Source organism: Sphaeramia orbicularis, chromosome 10 (genome assembly GCF_902148855.1).
Source record: "Sphaeramia orbicularis chromosome 10, fSphaOr1.1, whole genome shotgun sequence".
Lineage (NCBI taxonomy): Eukaryota > Metazoa > Chordata > Actinopteri > Kurtiformes > Apogonidae > Sphaeramia > Sphaeramia orbicularis.
In genome coordinates this window covers 23762294-23777090 of record NC_043966.1, presented here as the reverse complement: position 1 = coordinate 23777090, position 14797 = coordinate 23762294, and the positions used below count along the sequence as shown (strand labels likewise).

The 14797-nt window shown below is 35.1% G+C and overlaps 2 protein-coding genes across 4 annotated transcripts; one reads left to right on the top strand and one right to left on the bottom strand.

The window, feature by feature from the left end:
- The first annotated feature begins 1558 nt into the window (after positions 1-1558).
- pdzd11 (PDZ domain containing 11) lies at positions 1559-6430 on the top strand. Of its 3 annotated transcripts, none has more exons than XM_030146220.1 (6): positions 1559-1655; positions 2068-2167; positions 3164-3304; positions 3447-3545; positions 4120-4180; positions 5542-6430. In XM_030146220.1, exons 2-6 carry the CDS (start codon positions 2075-2077, stop codon positions 5574-5576), a joined length of 429 nt encoding a protein of 142 aa, XP_030002080.1. In that variant the 5' UTR covers positions 1559-1655; positions 2068-2074; the 3' UTR covers positions 5577-6430. The 3 variants fall into 3 exon arrangements, with proteins under 3 accessions (XP_030002080.1, XP_030002082.1, XP_030002081.1); XM_030146222.1 differs by having other exon boundaries at positions 1622-1659; positions 2071-2167; XM_030146221.1 differs by having other exon boundaries at positions 1624-1655; positions 2059-2167.
- A 3157-nt stretch (positions 6431-9587) lies between these two features.
- stard14 (START domain containing 14) lies at positions 9588-14398 on the bottom strand. Its single transcript, XM_030146360.1, has 6 exons — positions 14049-14398; positions 13739-13886; positions 13045-13148; positions 12757-12874; positions 12069-12121; positions 9588-9844 (listed from the first exon to the last, which is right to left on the bottom strand). The coding sequence occupies exons 1-6, from the start codon at positions 14211-14213 to the stop codon at positions 9638-9640; spliced, it is 795 nt and encodes a 264-aa protein (XP_030002220.1). The 5' UTR covers positions 14214-14398; the 3' UTR covers positions 9588-9637.
- Between the last annotated feature and the right edge of the window lie 399 nt (positions 14399-14797).

Below are 14797 nucleotides of genomic sequence, written 5' to 3'. Positions count from 1 at the left end.
TTCACTGGTCGCTGTAAACCCCCCCCAGCCACCGTTGTATTATCTTCTTGACTAATTTTGACAATTGCACAGACTATTGTGCATGTGATGACCTATATAATGAAATGATACTGACATGCTTTGGAGCGAATAATCATTAGAGTGAGAATGAACAATCAGTTTAGATCATCAAGATCTATTCACTTGGGAATTGTGCTAAATGTAGGCTAACTGAACTTAAACATTTGCAAAAATGTACTGAGACATTGAGGCATATACTGCTGTAAGACATTTGCAATTTGATGAAATGAATGAGAAATTCAGTTCTGCCACTACCATGGTTTGAAGGTTTATCCATTATGGGAAGTTTGATTCTTTTTACTAACTCAGTTCTTTTGGTTCATTCATCTGTTGCGAATTGATTCAGAATCAGTTCCTCTGATTCATCAATCAAAAAACAAAAAAAGAGGTGACATGAAATGGTGACCAATTTGCTGGTGCTGTGTTGCCAAGCGTACGCCTAATCCACTAATGTCCATGTTGTTTGAGAATGTAATTTCTGTTTCAAGAAATGAGACAAACCAATGAAGAAAAACTGGAACATGGAATGCTCTTTTTTTCTCTACCTATACAAAAGAAACCTTGCACAGGTTCACTGCCAAACAGCACATCAACAGGCTGATTGTACTATGAAAAAAATGCAAAACTGGAATAATTCCAATATTACCCACAGCTTTCTGGGTTTGGCCCCTGCAAAAGTGTCTATAAAAACAGCACTCTTTACCACGGCATATCAAGGCTCAAGATCAAGGTTCAAGGCGACTTTATTAATACCTGTAGGTTGATTTGTTCTACAGTCTGGAGAGGGCATCTCAAATGTCATACACAAAAAACAGTCAAATAACAGGACATATATGGAGGACAGACTAAAAACAGCACAGACAAAAGACAAGTACACCCAGCAGCTCATTGATGATGGTTAAAACAGACTAGAAATAAATAGATGAAAACAGACTAAAATAAATAAAAGTCATCAGATTTCACTAAAAATGCCAATATAAAACCTGTTAAAAACATGATAAGAACAAGATATAATGATATAATACAAGGGACAATAAATAACTAAATGATAAATAAGTTAAGACCATGTTAAAATAAGCCAGCACCCAAGAATTCAAATAAAGTGAAGTGCATCAAAGCTTATTTAACCGCAACTGCAAACTTCTGAAGAAATTAAAAAGGCCAACATACCATCCAAAAAAGTGTCAGTTAAGAGAGAGAGAATGCGAGAGAGAGAGAGAGAGAGAGAGAGAGAGAGAGAGAGAGAGAGAGAGAGAGAGAGAGAGAGAGAGAGAGAGAGAGAGAGAGAGAGAGAGAGAGAATGCGAGAGAGAGAGAGACCGCCAAGACTGTAATAGACTCAATAAACTTTTTTGTGTACTCCAACCTCTTGCTGATATATGTTCTATTTATATTCAACCAAAACGATTCAGGCACATGTCTTATTTTATCTCAGTGAAGATGGTTCATTGACCTTCTCCTCCTAGTTGATTTTCGCCTGTAGAGGGCAGATGTGATTCACACTCCGGACACAAGGGGGAGAGACAGACCAGACCACTGACAGTCACTGCGCAAGAAAGAAGAAGAGTTTGTTGTTAGCGGTCAACACACAAACTGGTAAGATATTTAAGGGTTTCTGCTTTTTTTTTTTTTTTATCCAAATGTTTTAACTTCGCATCTCATCCTATAACACTCTAGTTCAGATAATGATGACAGAGAGTATCAGTGTAAAGTAACTCACAGAGTAAACGTTACTCTCGAGTTAAGTTTAAGACAGCTCAAAAGCTAACTGTAGTGTTAGCATTTTGGTTAAATATCTTAGAAGCAATTCTTGATATTCACGTCCATGTCTGAGAAACACTCTAAAGTTTATCTTGACAACGGACTGACTGTGTTATTGGAATATAGCTTACTGTTTGGCAGTGTTATGTTTTACTCCTCTTTTATACATTGCTAACGTTAAATGAGTAAGATCAGCTAGCGGGTAATAGATTATGTTAACTGTTCACTTTCTTTATGGCTTTTCAAGGGTAAAAATGGATCAGAAAATTCCTTATGATGACTATCAGCTCCCAGTAGTGTTTCTGCCGTCTTATGAAAACCCACCTGCATGGATACCACCACAAGAGGTAAGGTACCTGAAGTACACATTGTAGGTACATTAAACTACCTGGTTATGAATGTGACAGACTGCTTGCAATGGGTTTATGATTATTAATCTGATATTGACGATTCTATAATGTCGTTAAATGCACCTTGTCCAGTGGTTAAGGGTTTACAAGACACTAAAAGTTATTATGGCCAGAGTATTTCACTGCATTTCATTACAAAACACAGAGTATTTTACAAGTCAACTCCTTCACAAAAAATTACATCTTCTCTCCTAAGCTTGGAAAATATTAATAGACTCACTGATGCTAAATGTGATGGTCATCAGTACAACTGCAAACAGGGATCTGTACCTTTTGTCTACACAAATTATAACGTTATGTATAAGCATTGAATCCCAGACATCTACTCCATGTCCTGTAACTAGGTTTGTCACAATTATTACATAATCGCCCTATAACTTTTTTTTTAGTTAATATCAGCTAGATGAATACAACATAAATATCAAGTTTCATCATTATTGCTACAACAGTTTCCACAGTTTGAGATTTTACTGGTTTTAATGACATCCTCTCATTTTGTCCCTCACATCTTGAGCTATTTAACCGCCGTTGGTACCTGTCATTATAGCATTATAGTTTTATAATTTTCATTACAAATGCAGCTGTACAATTTCTATTTACAATGCCTAAAAGACAAATAGAAATGTGTTTTATGTAAGTCTTCCAGAGTTCAATACAGGTCATGGGTATACTGCTTTTATAAATAAACTAATGTTAGGTTTATAACTACTCTATTTCAACCGTATGAGTGAAAAGTAAAACAAACAAATTGTTTGACAATTGCTTGAAGAGCAATTATTGTGACAGCAATAACTTGAAAACATCATTTAAAACATCATAACTATATTAAAGTTATGGTGTGCCACTGAAGGATGTAAAAGTGTGTATTGATGGCTATTGTGCCAACATGATGATAAAACATAGTATGATTTTCTTTTTCTACCTATATTTCAGCGGGTTCATCACCCTGACTACAACAATGAGCTCACACAGTTTCTGCCTCGTACCATTGTATTGAAGAAACCTCCAGGAGCACAGCTGGGCTTCAACATCCGAGGGGGCAAAGCTTCACAGCTGGGAATATTTATATCCAAAGTATGATTTGTATCAGTGCTTGGTGTAGCTTTATTTGTACAGCATTACTACTTGATGTACTGTGTTTGCCTTTGAACAGAATTCCACCTTTTGATCTCCTTTCACGGTTGTGCATTTGTATGTGCTTGTGGTTTGTTGGTAGGTTGTCCCAGACTCTGATGCCCACAGAGCAGGACTGCAGGAGGGAGACCAAGTTCTTTCTGTGAATGAGGTCGATTTCCAAGATATAGAGCACTCAAGAGTAAGTCAGAGTAATGTTGTAAAGTTGAAGTAAATGCAGTGTGTTATAAGATATAAGATTGAATTTCCCTCGGGATTAATAAATTATCTATCTATCTATCTATCTATCTATCTATCTATCTATCTATCTATCTATCTATCTATCTATCTATCTATCTATCTATCTATCTATCTATCTATCTATCTATCTATCTATCTATCTATCTATCTATCTATTTGTGCATCTGTGGAACGCTAACCTAAGATCTACTGTAGATTAAAAATGAACATCCCTGACATATTTGTTAAACTCAGTTTTATGATGAAAAAAGCTTTAGTTGGTTAATTTGACAATTTTTGCTGATATTTTGTCTCCATCGTGACTTAAACATTATGGACAACTTCTGATATGATTTTCTTCATTTTAATAATATAGCAAACAATGACCAGACTGCCATAAACCAATTTTGTCTCTAACCCATTGCTCAGTTGTTGCTCTGAAAAACCAAATGCATTTATAATGTACATGAAATACCTGATTAAGGCAATAAAATCTAAATTATACAGGTTTAAATTAATGTTTTCTGCCCCTTTAGGCTGTAGAGATTCTGAAGACTGCACGGGAGATCCTGATGAGAGTTCGGTTCTTCCCTTACAGTAAGTCCTGAAAAATTATATCAAAAACTCCATGATTATCTCTTAATTACATGGCCTGCGTGTAACATCTGCTGTAACATTTACCTCTGTGTTACACTGAAAGTAGACATGACCACGTTACAGTCATATTTCTCTCATTTTAACTGTTAGGACACAACTAAATGAAATGAAAAAGATCTCTCTGTAGTGCTTCGGCTAAATTACATTTCAGTTGTCTGAAAAGACATCAGCTTTGTGTTTGTGGGATGTCAAGGTTTTTCCTCTATGTTAATGGTGATTTACATGATTTTCATATGTATTCCATATAAATTCAGAAAGATGGGCTTTAAAATCAAACATTTTGGGGAAGTAAATAACATTACATTGCTTTATTATTGCTTTGTAATTAAATTAATAAATTCAGTGCTGGCGTTTCACCTATTATGATGAAAAAATCAACTGTAAATCTAGATTTTAAAGCCTTGCACTACATGGACAGAATAATTCACATCTGATGAGTTTGCATCCCTGTGTATTGTTTGTAATCATATCCACAAAACAAGAGAGAAAATCTGTCAGATTTAGACAAACACTGAGGACGATAAAAATAAAATGGCGTAGACCTCAGGGTTTTCCCTCATTTTGTGAAGGGTTTAGATTTATTTATTTATTTATTTATTTATTTATTTTTTTCATGTTTATTTAACAGGGATGGTGCACAATACATACAGTATATAGTCCCAGAAAAAGCTATCAACTCATTTTCATGTGCAGTCCGTGGACAGAGGTCAGGTGACATGCTGGTTATAGTGACATCACAACAGAAAATGAAAACCTTACATTTTAAGATAAATGCATCATAATAAAATACTAAACAAAGGCCATAACATGAAACAATTACTATTCCAGCACCAGCATCATGAATCAATACCAGCCTCTGACAGGACACTACTGTTAACCATCCATAAAGTCACACAATTCATCAATAAAACACATTTGTACCAGATACTCGGTACCCCTACTGACCATGTCAACAGTCTCGGAGTTCAGTGACTACATACCTCAGCATCCTTCAACCAACATATCAATCTATATTTCAAATGTTTAAGAGTCCTATACTCTCTGATACTATATGGTATATGGTAAGAATTCCACATTCTCCCTGGTGGAGCTAAATTATTAATCATCATACATAGTAAATTAACATGCTGGGATGATGATTTTTTTTGTTTGAAAACATATAATTGTACAATAATTAACTCAGGTCTACTTGTCTTCATGCACTTAAAGGTTGTAAATGGTCGTGAAAATCATCATCAGTCCTTTGTCTGTAAAAATGTGTGGGATTCCTGTATTAATTTGTCGTCTGTCTCTCACATCAGACTACCAAAGGCAGAAGGAGAGGACTGTACACTAGGTGGCAGCAAAGAGAAACAGAGAGGCGTACAGACACATCACTTCTCGTCATTATCCTCCTCCCACAGACTCTGGCCTCCATTCTGTCTCAGCTTCACGATGACTGATGTATGACTAACAGACTCATTCACTGTCCTCCATTTAAGGACAATATATGCTCAGTTTTATACTCCATGTCCTCTGTCCTCAACGAGTCTACTGTGATACACGGTGATTACTGTATCAGGGTAAAGTCACAGGAAGTCTTTACAAATATATGACGTTGAATTGCCTGCAGGTTACACTAATACTTACAGTATTGCCTTTATGCAGATTTCACCTCAACTCAAAAAAGATGTGTATATTATTGTCCAAGATTACATTGCATTACTTTAATCAAGTACTGAGTATCACTTGATGCCTCTGACACTGACATAGGTAGAGATGTTTAACTAATTTTTCAGAATATTATTGTATAAATGTACATATGACTTAGATTTTACACTGATACATATGGTACAAAGAATGCAGGGCTACACACTGTATGAGCAAATGAAAAACATAAGAGTTTTAGTGGTATTAAAATTGATATCACTGTGATGATACTGTGCATTGAGCTTTTAGATAACACTTCTGAATGTTTATGAAACACACATGAAAAGTTTTAGTCATAAGGATTACTTAAATACTGGCATATATTACATTTCATATTTTGTATTTTTACATCGATGATACGATTTTACATGAATTCATTCCATGCTTTCACTGCTTCTGGTCTGAACTAAATTATATTGTAGGTATTTATTGTATGTTTTTTTTTTTTTAATTTAGGGAACTGATTTGTCTAACATCCAATGTGCTATTAAAATCCATGATCAAAAAAGCAACCTGTGTCTGCCTTTACTTACTGAATCTACCCTACACTGCAGTGATAAGTATCTTTCAACTGGAAAAACATTATTTAACTGTAACTGATGCAGCAGCTTCTCATTCCTTAAACATCCATCGGTTTGGTAGAGAGCAAAAAGATTGGACTGTGTTTCAATGGAAAAAGGTCATGTGGTCTGATGAGTCCAGACTGATCCTGTTCCAGAAAGAAGGATGCATCAATGAAGTGATTATTACCCATCATGCCGAGTGCCTACAATACAAGCCTGTGTGTGCAGTGTAAATGATCTGGGGTTGATTCAGTTGATCGGGTCTAGGTTCAGCAACATTATGTGTCCAAAAAAAAGGAAATAAATGTGATGCTTGTGGGAAAAGATGCCACAATAATGCATGCCCTAATCAAAGCTAAAGGCTTCATGTGAATTATCAGAGTGTGGTTTTTTTTGGTCAGGCAGTGGGAAAGGCAGGAACCTTTCAACTGAGTACAAATGAGTTATACATTTCCGACAAAGACTTAACCAAAAGTCTTTGTTTACCATTTGCTCATTATGAAAGCAGCAGAAGCAGACTTTAGATTTAATTTCAACAACAAATTACATACAGTAACATAATAACCCATAAAGACCCAAACAGCCACTGGGGACCAGAATCATCTACTGATCTAAAATATTTAATAACTTCTGAAACACTAAACTTATTAATACGTTGAAATAATCAGTGTAAAATACAGATTGTCATCAGGTATGATTCATTTGGACGTTCAGGGGTTCTGTTGTGGACATAGAAACGCTGTCATCTTCTACAAGATTGGTTCACCAGTAAAACCCATGGAGTTGGATCAGTGACATGGACACACTGGGTTTATGTTCAGTTAATGATATATTGTACTGAAAAAGTCACCTTTTCTTCAGTTTTTTCTGTTTTTGATATAACCCTCAACTCTACTGTGAGCGTTTATGAACATCTACATGATCAGTGAATTAAATATAAGAAAATACCTGATTTTCACAAAAAAAAAAGCAAAATACAGAAGATAATATAATAATAAACGATGATAAATCACTTAAGAAAGGTTAATTATAGAGAAAAAAATAATTTGGGAACTGCCACAAAAGTAGTGCTGGGTCTTTATGGATTAAACATTACCTTTGCATATTCTAACACCAGACTTGTGTAAACAGTATGTGTTTCATCAAAGTTGGGTCTCAAATTCATTTTAGTTCAGGGGCCATATACAACCCAAGTTGGTCTCATGGGGGTTGGACCAGTGAAATAACAGCATGATAGCCTATAAATAATGACAACTCCAAATTTGTCTCTGTTTTAGCGCAAAAAAGTTAAATTACATTTTGAAAATGTTTGCATTTACAAACCTTTCACAAAAAATATGAAGAACCTGAAATCCCTTTAGAAAATAAGTGATATTTTAACCCATAAAAACCCAAACACCCATCGACCAAAAGCATCTACTGATCTAAACTGTTGATCCACTGATCCACTAATCCTATCAGTCCATGTAAGTAATTGGTGTAAAATACAGTTTGTCATCTTTTCATGGTCATCAGATATGACCCATTTGAACGTTCAGAGGCTCCGTAGTGAACGTGGAAACACTGTCATCTTCTACAACATTGATTCACCAGTAAAACCCATGGAGTTGGATCAGTGACAGTGGATGGAGATACTTGGCACATGTTCAGTTAATGTTATATTTTGCTGAAAAAGTCATTTTTTCCTCAGTTTTTGCTGTTTATGATATAATAATCTTCAACTTTACTCTGAGCTTTCACGAACATCTACATGACCAGTCAATTAAACATAGGAAAATAGGTCATTTTCACTGGAAAAAAAATGCAAAATTCAGAGGATAATATTATAATAAATGGTGATAAATCACTTATGAAAGGTTAAATACTGAGAAAAATTCATTTGGGAACTGACATGAAAGTCACACTGGGTCCGTATGGGTTAAAAGAATTATGCCTCAACTTATCATTTATACATGTGCATTAAAGTTCACAGTGGATCTACAAATGCACAAAACATTTAGTAACATTTAGTAAATTTAGGCACAATATTGTTAAAATTTTGGAGATTGGAGTACGACACCCTTGATTGTTAATATCTTCAGTGTAATATTTGCATTTCATAAATTCACCCCCGATTTAAACATTGTCTTGTTCATGTTTATTTAGAAAAAAAACAAAAACTTCCTTCAGCAGAAAAACCTTTCGATCTCAGCCAGCAGGGCTTTACTCCATCTTGACTTCATCTGACCTGTCAGTAACTTCAAATAAATAAAAATAAAACATATTACATTACGTTCATTAAGAGTCCATCAGATAAAGTGACTAACAAAACACATATCTATGTACATTTTACAAGTTAATACACCCTAACTAGAGTTTCATTCACAGAGGTCACAATCTGATCATTCCTTGTCAGTGCAAGTTAAAGATCTGTAAAACTTGAAGAATTGCATTGCAGACGCTCTGACTGCAACATAAACATTCAGATTCTTCTTGTGTTACATATTCAAGACAGAAATGCAGTGTAGTTGGTCATGAATCAGGTCTGTCACAGAAATAAACTAATGATTAACATACAATCTTACAGAAGTTTTCATGTTAAAAGTATTACAATACCTTTTTTTTCAACTTTCATCTGACATTCTTTTATAATAATAAAAAAAAAAGCTAAATGTGAGTGAACCTGGTTTTAGGAATTCACATTTTATCACGGCCGAAACACATAATTTCATTTGTATTAGGAGGCAAAGACTTGTGTGGTCAACTATACTTAACATAAACTTCATTTGTGTGTAGCTACAACTGAAAAAAGTGAATAATGGGCCTATCGTTAAAATAATACCTTATTCAAACCAACACCTCTACAAGTGTAAAGACAATAAACCAAAGCTTCAAAAACTTCAACATGGACCGAGGTCAATTGCAACTTGTTCTATGCTCATTTCCACTCAGTAAAGACAGCTGTAAACACTTCTTTCTTTCACTGTGTGGTGATTTGGAAAACAGCCCTAAATATTACTTGGAGATGATTAGAATGGCATGACCAAGAGTTCATCAAGTCCAGTAGAGTCTGTGTGTGTGTGTGTGTGTGTGTGTGTGTGTGTGTACAATTCAATCCCTTCATCTCTCTCATTCTTGGCCAGCCCGCACCCTGTCAGTCTGTGATTTAACTGCTGTCCTCGCTGTCCTGGGCGTTTGTTTTGAAACTCTCGTCCACATCCTCCAGCGAGTCGGCCCTCTGTATGGACAGTTCAGCCGGGTCCATCGTGGGCAACACGCTCTGCTCCGGGTACAACCATGGTTTCTGGTCGGGGGAGTTCTGCTCTTTCCATTCGTTGTAGTTCTGTCCCGCCTTGAGTACACTCTTCATGACCTGGAAGGAATGAGCCCACAGAGGATACTTTATCAGAGAGCTGTAGTCTGACACCAAGGATCATAACCTGCCACACCTTCATTTTCAGTCAACAGAGACGTAGATAAAGCTGGTCTTGACACAATGGGTGATAAATTATGTCGCACAAGTACAAGAATGATTACAAGCAACAACTTGCAAACATATGAGTTACATAAAAGTGAACTGAAACGTCTAAAGATTTCCACTTTTTTATCATACAAAAAAAAAAGATATCAAACTGTGTGTTGGAAAACTGTGACAGGCCTTTATCAAACTGTTGTCATCATAAACTGCAGCCACAAATAAATGTAAAAAAGTGCAAAATTCAGATCAGATCAACTATTTAAAAAAAAAAAAGAGCATAAACAGATTTTTTTTTTTTTTACATTATGTTTTATCAGCTTCCCCTTAAAAACTATTACTTTTATTCTACTTGTTGCTACTTTACTAAACAGCTGTAATTCAATTGTTATTAGATAACAACATTCTGGTTAAAATATTAAAGACTTACAACTATTTTTGTGGTGGTTTTCAAATTAATTTTATCTACATCTATCCTTATAACATTTTATTTCAGAATATTACTCTGCATTTTGCATTTATTTGTTTATGAGTGTTTTCCATCATATAATTTACTAATTATGTAGATGTTCATAAAAGCTCAGAGCAAATTTTAAAGGTTATTATATCATGAAAAGACATGATGGCATGAACATCCAGTTGCTGAAAGGTGTGCAGGATCCCCCCCAAAAAAACAGTGGATGAAAGAATTACCTTATTTAATTCTTTCATCCAAAGGTTATTATATTAACATAGAAAAAACTGAAACAAAAGTGACTGTTCAGCAAAATTTACCATTGACTAAACATGAAACAAACACCTACAACCACTGTCATTTGTCAAATTCAGTCAGTTTTAATCTGTTTTATTGGTGAATCAATGTTGACAGGATGACAGTGTTTCTATGTTCAGTGTGGAGCCACTGAATGTCCAAATAGGATGTATTTGATGCCACAGAAAAGCTGAATTTGCCTGAATTATGTAAATGTGTTGATAGGATTAGTTGATAAAAAGTTATTAAACATTTTAGATCATTTTACATACTTTTGGTTGCTGGCAGCTGTACAGATCTTTGAGGATTAAACAGAAGAATCTGTTAAGTAAAGTCATGCATGCATATACGATAAATAGATATGAGACATGTTTCCTTTGATGTTTGCTAAAACATTGATCTCCAGAAAAAAGGAAGGGAAATTTCACCTAGTTTGAGTCACTAATAAAGGAAAATTAAGTCAAAATGCTGGTTGGGTATAGTTTCCAAGATACAGTTTTGGATCAAAAGGTGAAATTCTAAGATGTAATGAGAGAATGGGTTTTACTCCAAAGGAATGTTTGTGTCAGAGCTACCAGATCTACTTCAAAACACTGTCTGCACATTGCAATACATTCACTTTACATGTTCTTATATAATGTTATATAAATGTGCATAAACCAATATATACAGTATGTGTAATAGCACTTTATCATATACGTCAGCTAACCAGCACTTTTGTCAGTAGTTTTCCTAATTCATCTTATCAAAGTGCGTAAGATTTAGCACTTTGAATCTCAATCAGATGATTTCTTAAAAAAACAAAACAAAAAAGTAGACCAGTGATATAATGTTGTTCTATTTTATCTTGTAAAGTGAAAATGCTCTGAAGGGCTCTCATTATTTGCTTTAGATATTTTTAGATGTTAGTCTGAAGCTGAGTACACCTTGTTTTTACCTTAAACTGACTGTGTTTAGACATAACTGTTACCAGGTAAAGTAGGTTACAAAGGTGTGTGTTTCTCACAGTGGTTACTCTACTCTAAATACTTTCAATCAGTGAAGGATGAAACCTGGAGAACAAGTTCTGCCGAGAGAGAGCAGCAACTCCAGTTGAGATACTCCTTTGTCAGCAGTCTTACCAGGACAGGCCCGCTGGGTTTCTATGGTTACCATTGTCCTTCAACAGACTTGAAACCCTGACTTTCTTTCGCGCACACGCCTATAACATACTTCTCAATCACGTTTGTCTCATGCCCGCTCTGCCCAACTCACACACAGGTCACATAGATTTAACCTTAACACTTTCAACTCTGCTGTTGACGAAAAGTAAACAAATCTGTGAATGACACTAATGACAACGCTGCCATATAGTTGTCTTAAGTAACTTACCCGAGGCGCTAGACTTTGAGATGCTGTGTTCACCACCCACTTTGGAAGAGCACCTGAAGAACAAAGAACAGGGCGATTTTAACAACAACCAGCACCAAAAAAGTGACCAAACCTTTTTTTTTTTCCTCTCCATATCTTTTAATTGAATTTTTTCCATAATGAAAGAAAATATACATCCCAACATACCCATCCCCCCACCCATTCCAAATCCTTGGGGAGATATAAAATAATATAAATAAATGAATAAATAAGTACCTAGATAAATAAAGAAAATATTTGAATAAATAAATAACTCAGTATATATATATATATATATATATATATATATATATATATATATATATATATATATATATATGTACATATATATATACATACATATATATATATATATATATATATATATATATATATATATATATATATATATATATATATATATATATATATATATGCACACACACACACATACATACCTACATACATATATACATACATGCATACATACACATACGTATAACAAAAAGTAGATAAGTAAGATAAAATATATACTACATAAACATGATAACAATAATAATCAAAATTACCTGTACTTGCATATGTACCTACCTACTTACATTCGAATACCTACATACAATAAGTGACCAAACTTAATAATTGTGAAGATGAAAACAGTCATGAATGCTACCTTTAGGATCAGCTTGTGAAAGGTAGATGAAAGTGCAGCTGTTTGGTCCAGTGGGTTTGATCAGATAACCAGTGAGGATGGAAACTGCTCTCACGTGGTCATTACGAGGAGGATATTTCTGTAATTAAAAATATGATCATTTGCATAAAATTTTGAAATGTTTTACAAAAACTTAGCAAAAAGACATTCAGAAGTGGAAATGCAACATGTGAACATGTGTAGGTGTTGGTGACTGGGTATAATGTTTGCTACGTGTCAGGGGGTGTGTGGAGGAGGGAAGCAGCATACCGGGTGTTTTACTGAGAAGTTAACAATTATGTACTCGTCATCCGTCACTTGCCAAGAACGCAGCGTCACCACATCTCTTTTCTTTATTGGTTTTGGACAAATCCCTGCAGAAAGAAGACGTGATGAGAAAAAAAAAAATATCCAGGAAATATCTCTTTCATTAGTTCAGCCTTTCACTGTCATAATCTTACATTCAACAAGTGCACCTTTGTTATGACAGTAAACAGAGGGAGAAAAAGTCATTTCCCCTGGGGGTTTGATCACCTTACGATGGTGTCAACGAAGGCAGCAGATTTTAGTTAATAAAATATGGAAGTTGTTAGATTTTGTAACCTTTCTGTTTGCTTATATGTATATATTTTCAATTGTTTAACGCCTCAAGCTTTATGCTCTTTGTGTGATTGTATCTTTTATATTGTGAGTGCTAAAATTGCTACACAAATGAAGATATTATGATCATTATTAGTAATATATGTATAAGGGGTTGGTTATGTAGTGTAAAAATAGATGGTAGAAATCACTGACGACTATGCTCATTTCATCAATTGTGTCAAGAAGTGAGTATTGAAGGTTTAAACTGAAAAACAGATCAAATTCAAGATTCAATTTCTTGTGCAGCAGATGGATCTGTGTTATAGCTGTGCAGTAGAATAACAGGTTTATAACAGGGTCAACTGATAGGAAATCTTCTCACATGCGTAGTAGCCCACATCAGCATTGTCAGACAGTCGTGCAATGTCAAAACTGTCAGACATGGTTGTATCCCACTTCTTACGGTACTGGCCATCATGAAGAACATCATACATTGTAGCAGCAGAAACATCTTTGATTGACATTTTACACTGAAACACACACAGACATGGGATCATATGAGATACAAATGCCTTCAAAGAGAAAAAAAAAACAAACACATGATGTCCTCATAAATAAAGTTAAGTGTTAAGTTATTTATTGCCTAGAAGTTACAAATATCAAGTTATGTGTTAGAAATAATAGTCACTTACCTTGATCTTGTGGACTTTAGGTGCATTTTGTATTTTTTTGGATGGGACCTCGACCCACACTTGCATCCCATTCTTATCATACTTGTTCACCCAGTTATCTGTGGACAAACACTGTCTCCTGAAGTCAGAAAATAGCGTCTCATCAGGTAAAATATTCGAAGACATCTTGGAGGTATATCCAAAAGTATGGAGCAGTCAAAGGGGAAACTTCTTTCCCTTTGTCCACGGGAGAAATCTGATCAGGCCAAAGTGTTATGACCCACTTGACTGGAGAGACTGTATCTTCTAGAGCTGAGAGTTTCACCGCTGTCGAATATAAGCAAACCGGTGGTCGATCAAGTCGAGCAGGATTTCTGTGTTGAATTCCTGAGCCATTCTACAAGCTCTTATCCTACTGACGTCACGTTACTTCCTGAATACAGGTGTGCTGGCTGCGCAGGTGCGTCGTAAAAAAAAAAAAAAAAGAAAAAGAAAAAAAAAGCTCCTGTCTCTGAGGGAAGAAAGAACCAAAATGGACCCAGATTCTTTAAAAAAACACGCACAATGGAAACTGATCTGACACCACATTGATCCTAAACTGTCTCTGGCACTGTTTTATAGTGAGAATCTGTGAGAAACCATACATAGCAGGAGTAGGAGCACCGTGGGAGTGGGTAGGTGAGACATGCTCAGTGATGATGATGAATCTGCTGTAAAATCACGCCTATAAATGTTACAACAATGAAAACACAGGAAAAAATAATTCATGA

What these genes read in the sequence shown, in the direction of transcription:
- pdzd11 (XM_030146220.1), top strand. Translation starts at nt 2,075, where the DNA reads ATGGATCAGAAAATTCCTTATGATGACTATCAGCTCCCAGTAGTGTTT. An exon ending in CATGGATACCACCACAAGAG is followed by an intron (nt 2,168 to 3,163) that starts GTAAGGTACCTG and finishes CCTATATTTCAG; the next exon opens with CGGGTTCATCACCCTGACTA. An exon ending in TGGGAATATTTATATCCAAA is followed by an intron (nt 3,305 to 3,446) that starts GTATGATTTGTA and finishes GTTTGTTGGTAG; the next exon opens with GTTGTCCCAGACTCTGATGC.
- stard14 (XM_030146360.1), bottom strand. Translation starts at nt 14,213, where the DNA reads ATGTCTTCGAATATTTTACCTGATGAGACGCTATTTTCTGACTTCAGG. An exon ending in CTAAAGTCCACAAGATCAAG is followed by an intron (nt 13,887 to 14,048) that starts GTAAGTGACTAT and finishes TGTGTGTTTCAG; the next exon opens with TGTAAAATGTCAATCAAAGA. An exon ending in TTCACAAGCTGATCCTAAAG is followed by an intron (nt 12,122 to 12,756) that starts GTAGCATTCATG and finishes TTTGTTCTTCAG; the next exon opens with GTGCTCTTCCAAAGTGGGTG.